This window comes from Nannospalax galili, unplaced genomic scaffold, assembly GCF_000622305.1.
Source record: "Nannospalax galili isolate Female #2095 unplaced genomic scaffold, S.galili_v1.0 scaffold162, whole genome shotgun sequence".
NCBI classification, from domain to species: domain Eukaryota; kingdom Metazoa; phylum Chordata; class Mammalia; order Rodentia; family Spalacidae; genus Nannospalax; species Nannospalax galili.
The window spans coordinates 3,287,922-3,293,823 of record NW_008350388.1 but is presented as its reverse complement, the minus strand read 5'-3'; the positions used below and the strand labels follow the sequence as shown (position 1 = coordinate 3,293,823).

At 41.1% G+C, this 5,902-nt stretch overlaps 1 protein-coding gene across 1 annotated transcript in view; it reads right to left on the bottom strand.

Moving 5' to 3' along the window:
- Positions 1-252: 252 nt before the first annotated feature.
- Psma8 (proteasome subunit alpha 8) overlaps positions 253-5,902 on the bottom strand; it is a 70,940-nt gene continuing 65,290 nt past the window's right edge. The window contains exon 7 of the mRNA XM_008847635.3: positions 253-666. Within this exon, the coding sequence (XP_008845857.1) occupies positions 580-666 (87 nt within the window). The 3' untranslated portion in view covers positions 253-579. The remainder of the gene's footprint in view (positions 667-5,902) is intronic.

The following is a 5,902-nucleotide window of genomic DNA, read 5'->3' as shown; positions in this document are numbered from 1 at the left end:
CGTCATTGGCTGCAGAGGGAGTTTGAGGCCAACCTGGGATACATGAGGCCCTGTCATAAAAGACACAGTTTGTTCTTATGCTATACCCTTAGCATCGACCATAGTGTCTGGCTTATAATCCTTGTGCTTCAGCCTCCCAAGTCAGCACACCTGGCTTCTGACAACATTTTGATGACTCACCAACACATAGATATTCTTACTATTCACCAAGAAATGCAGTTCAATATTATATTTGGTTTATTTTGGGACACCTAGCTTCTTAACTGACAATGAATACACAAACTTCATAAAATTACTCATTTTTTAAATAAAAATTTTCTTAAATTTTGCTTATGTGAAGAAAAACAACATACTAAGCAACTTTCATAGCAAAGTCTCAGACTTATATGGAATTGAGGACTTTTAAAGAAAATCTACACAGTAACCTGTGTTAGAAGCGATAGCAAAGCTGGCATGCTCAAAGATGCCCAAGGAGGACTAAACATTACGCTCTAACTACCACTTTCCCTAAAGCCTCGCTAAGGGTTCCAAGCGGTGCAACAGGACACAGCTATTCCCAGGGTGTCCTAGGAATTAGATTTACTTCTTTGACTTTTTCTTCTCTGCTTCCTCCTTTTCCTTTTCTATTTCGGTTACTTGTAATTCAATTTCTTTGGCACTAAACATCTGAAAAGAAGAAATATTTTTAAAATTAATTTTCATTTGTACCAATACCTGAATTATTTCTGCTCTAACTTGAATAACTTCAGATGTACAATGAAATGCTTCAAAGGATGGGAAACGGTGGGTACTCATCAGGTCAGAAGCAGGTCTCTGACATTTCTGATGTCATCACAGGACAGAACATGCCCTGCCTTACACATTCTACACATTTAGTTTGTATTTTCTATGAACTTGAAAGGTAATTTTGATTTTCTATTATACGGCTCAAAACTAGATCCAAGGTTGCATGATTGCTGTATAAAAGTATTTGAAGTTGAGAAATTTATATAGGGAGATCTACATTAATTGTGAAGCAATATCCAGGAAACTGATAATAAATTTTATTAGAAGACCAATTTTTAAATCTGGTAAAGAATGAAGAAACTTAGCAATTAGTCCACCAGATTTTATATAGAAAGGTGTTGAGATTCATAAAATTAATGAATTTGGCCAAAAATTGAAGGATTAAAAATTAGTTCTCTAGGGCTGTTGAAATGACTCAGTGGTTAAGAGCTCTTGCAAACGTCAAGAGTTTGGTTCCCAGCACCATGACAAGTGGTTCGCAACCACCTGTAACTCCAGCTCCAAGGGATCCAGTGCTATTTTCTGGTCTCTGGGCACCTGCATGCATGTGCTCATACATATACATAGACATAAATAAAAATAAAATCTTTAAAAAAAAAATAGCTGAGGCCGGACGTGGTGGCGCACACCTTTGGTCCCAGCACTTGGGAGGCAGAGGCAGGTGGATCTTTGTGAGGTCAAAGCCAGCCTGGTCTTCATAATGAGTTCAGGTCAGCTGGGACTACAGGGGTACCCTGCCTCAAAAAGACAAAAAAAAAAAAAAAAAAAAAAAAAAAAAGAAAAGAAAAAAGCTAATTTCTGTTTGAACTCCAAAATTATTTTCATTTCACTAATACCTGTCAGAAAATCTATTTTGTCAGCCAGGCATGGTGGCACACACCTTTAATCCCAGCACTGGAGAGGCAGAGGCAGGCGGATCTCTGTGAGTTCAAAGCCAGCGTGGTCTACATAGTGAGTTCCAGGCTAGCTGGGGCTACAGGGAGACCCTGTCACAAAAAGACCCCCCCGAAAAAGAAAATATATTTTGTCAATAGCAATGTAAAAGATATTATCTGAATATATTATGAAGTGCGTTTGCACATTATCCATTCTCTGGGAGCTCTGAAAATGAAGTGTGAGAATACAGTTCTTGCCTGACATTAAATAATTCAGTTTCATGCAAAAAAAAAAAACCTCAGACACAAATGGATCATTATATTTCAATAAAAATTTGAATAAAGTGGGATGATATTACTTAAAAGTCAAAGAAGGTCTTTTAAAATTAGGTCCAGTGCATAAGCATTTCCAAATTAAAGAGAGATCCAGCTAACTTTCCCCATGTGTTACATGTACATAATTATAAAGAATCAAATAACACTGAGAAAGTGAAGACAAACCAATGTTTCCCTGCTCCTCGGCATCCCACCTTTGCTAAGACCCTCATCCCACCTCACAGCATCCACATCCAGGAGCGTGCTGCTCCTTCTGATATTTACCTTCCTGTCCCTAAACATTATGCTTTCACTGCTAATTTCTTCTCTCTCCTCTGAGATATTACCTTTTGACTTCCTAGTACCTGCATGGTGTGTAAAAAAAGATCATATTTATGTATATTTGTGTCTATATGTGAATATTTGCAGATCTATACAGGTGCCCAACATGGTCAAGAGAGGGTGTCAGATCCCCTGGAGCTAGAATTACTGTCAGGCAGTTGTGAACCAACTAATGTGGGTACTAGGAACAGAACTCTGGTCTTCTGCAAGAGCAGCAAGCACTCTTAACCACTGAGCTATCTCTCCAGACACTCTCTATTATTTCTTTAATAATTTTATTCTTTCTACATTGTAGGCTTTTCTTGTTTGTTTTGTTTATCATACAGGGTTTCCCTGTAGCCACTGCTGGCAGAGACCAGGCTGGCCTCGCTCTCACTCACAGAGATCCACCTGCCTGTGTCTCCAGAGTACAGGGATGAAGGGTGTGCACTATCACACCTGTTTTGTTGTTGTTATTTTTTCTTTTGAGACAGGGTCTCACTTTGTGGCTCTGGCTGACATGAAACTCACTATGCAGACCAGGCTGGCCTGGAGCTCACAAAGATCGCACCTGCCTTTGCTTCCCAAGTGCTGGGATTAAAAAAGTGTGCACACCTATGCCTGAGTGTAATTCATCTTTTCTATGGTTAGTCATCTCTAGATCTTTCAGAGATTTCCTTGGTTTATTTTAAATTTTTTTCTTAAATTTTATCAAGTGGGGGTGAGTAGGAGAGGGGAGAGGGAGGGAGAGAGAAGGAGAGGATGTAGAGAGTGTGCATGTGTGCATGCTCTGTGTATGCCACAGCACATGTGTGAAGAACCTCAGAGGATGACCCCAGGAGGCAGCTCTCCCCTCTCACCATGTGAGTCCCAGGAATGCAACTCAGGTTATCAGGTTAGTGGCAAATGTTTCCACCTGCTAAGCCATCTCTCTTAACCTTTAAATTTATTTATTTGTTTATTTATTTATTTTTATTTATTCATTTTGAGACAGGGTCTCCCTGTAGCCCCTGCTGGCCTGGAACTCACTATGTAGACCAGGCTGGCCTTGAATTCACAGAGATCCGCCTGCCTCTGTCTCCAGAGCACTGGGATTAAAGGTGTGCACCACCACGCCCAGCTCTCTCGGTGGTTCTTAACTACCGTTTTGTTGTTTTTAGATTTCTTCTGAATCCTTTAATGTGTTGTTAATTTCTGTTAAAGTATTTTGAGGCAAGGTTTCACTCTAGCTCTGGCTGGTCTGGAATTCACTATGTAGACCACGTTAGGCTCAAACTTGTGGATTATTCTCTTGCCTCAGCCTCTCAAATACTGAGATTATTGGCAGAAACTAGCATATCCAGGCTAAATTCCTTTAAATCTCTATTTTAGTTGAATTTTCCTGTCTGGATACATTTAGCTAACCTTTCATGCTTCTGCTTCAGAGGAAGACCCTGAAGAGTGAAATGGAAGCTCTGGAAGAACAGGGCAGTCGGCTGCCCAGTCACTGCATGGTTAACAGGTGGCAGGGAGGATACGCTCTTTTTTGCTAAATTTTTTTCTTTTTCTTTTTTTAATGTTTTATTTATTATTTTTATTTTATGTGTACAAATGTTATGTGTGTAAGTGCACCCATGTCTTGCAATGCCCAAGGAGGACAGAAGAGGCTGTCGGATCCCCTGGAACTGGTTATGGACAGTTAGCTGCTATGTGGGTGCTGGGATTCAAACCCAGGTCTTCTGCAAGAACAGTCAGTGTTCTTAACCAATGAGCCATCTCTCCAACCCTATTTATTTTTATTTATGTGTATGATGAATGTGGGTGTGGGAAGTCCTCTGCAAGAACTGAGTCATCACTCTTAACCACTCTTAACTGAGCCACCTCTCCAGTCCCAGGACATGCTTTTATGTGGGGAAAATTCAAGTACTTTAGGCTTTAAAAAGAGCTGATGTAGCCAGGCGTGGTGGCACTCACCTTTAATCCCAGCACTCAGGAGGCAGAGGCAGGTGGATCTCTGTGAGTTCAAGGCCAGCCTGGTCTACAAAGTGAGTTCCAGGCCAGCTGAGGCTACTGGGAGACCCTGTCTCAAAAAGACAAAAAAAAAAAAAAATCTATCAATCTCTGGTCCCTCATAAGGGAGTCAAAAGGATAATGAGACTGGCTCCATGGCTGGTGGGAGGAGAATGCAGGGCATGTCTCCCTTATAACATGTGTTCCCTTAGAGATGTTCAGCTCACCTACTTCCAGGCTCTGACCTCTCTCTCACCTCACCTCTGATGCTTGTAATCATCGAACTATGTGCTGGCACAGTGGTGTCTTTTATACGAATCCCACCTTTAAAACTGTGACATTGCTCATGAGAAATACCCTGGTTTTAATTTTTCTTTATTGTATGTATATTTTTTCTTTTGTTAATTATCATTTCTTTTCTGTCATTGCCTTTTTAAGATTCACACATTCCTGCCTGGCTCTTGTTGCCTTATCTGGGCATTACAGAAGCCTGGCTTGGTGGACGAAGAACAGACTGGTATTCTCTACATGCGCAGTAGCATACTAGTATACATACATAGACACATCTTTCCCTTCAATTTAAAAGCAAAATGAGCTGGGTGTGGTGGAATACACCTTTGATCCTAGCACTGGGGAGGCAGAGGTGGACTGCTGAGTTCAAAGCCAGCCTGGTCTACCTAGAGAGTTCCAGGCCAGCTGGGGCTACAGGGAGTCCCTGTCTCAAAAAGACAAAAAAAAAAAAAAAAAAAAAAAAAAAAAACGTAAAATGAATATGAGACCCATTCAGGGAGAATCTACTGTGTAGCACGCTATCCTATGCTATTTCTTTCTTTTCCTTTTCCTTTTTTTTTAAGACAGGGTATTGCTATGTGGCCCTGACTGGCCTGGGTCTTACTGGATAGACTAAGATGGCCTCGAACTCAAAAAGATACATTTGCCTCTACCTCTTGAGTTCTGGAATTAAAGGTATGTGCCACTCCTTCCAATACCTTTTGCAGTAGGGGCTCTTGCTATGTGGTTCAGGTTTGCCTGTACGTTGTGGTCCCCTGCTTTGGTCTCCCTAGTCTCAAAGGCATGTGTCATCATAATGGCTCCATAACACTTGAATGGAGTAACTGTTAGCCTCATTTTATGCACAAGAAAACTGAAAACTGACCATGGGAGCAATTTCTCAAGGTCATCCTATGAAACAAATCAATTTGCTGGAATGTGGACTCAGGACTATGCACTGGTAAATTTAAAAGTAGATCTACTAACCTCAAAGCAAGTGCTCTCTATTCACTATACAGTCTATCCTGAAACTTCATATGGAACTATACTATAACTTTGATTCCAGTCAACCTACCATTCTACCACTCATGAAGAATATACATATAACTCTTGTGGCGTATGTATGCTTATCTGTGTGAGTATGTGTGTTGGACCCCCAGACCGGGGTACCCAACGTTCACGGGAGATCTCACCCCATTAACTCAGTCCTCAAATCAGGAGATGCAACAAGCATGAGGATTTATTGGCGTTTTGCAAAACGGACTCCCACCTCACTCGGAGGACAGAAGTCCAGAGCCCAGTTCATAGGTTTCTTTTAAATACAAGCGGCGGCTATGTGCCAAGCA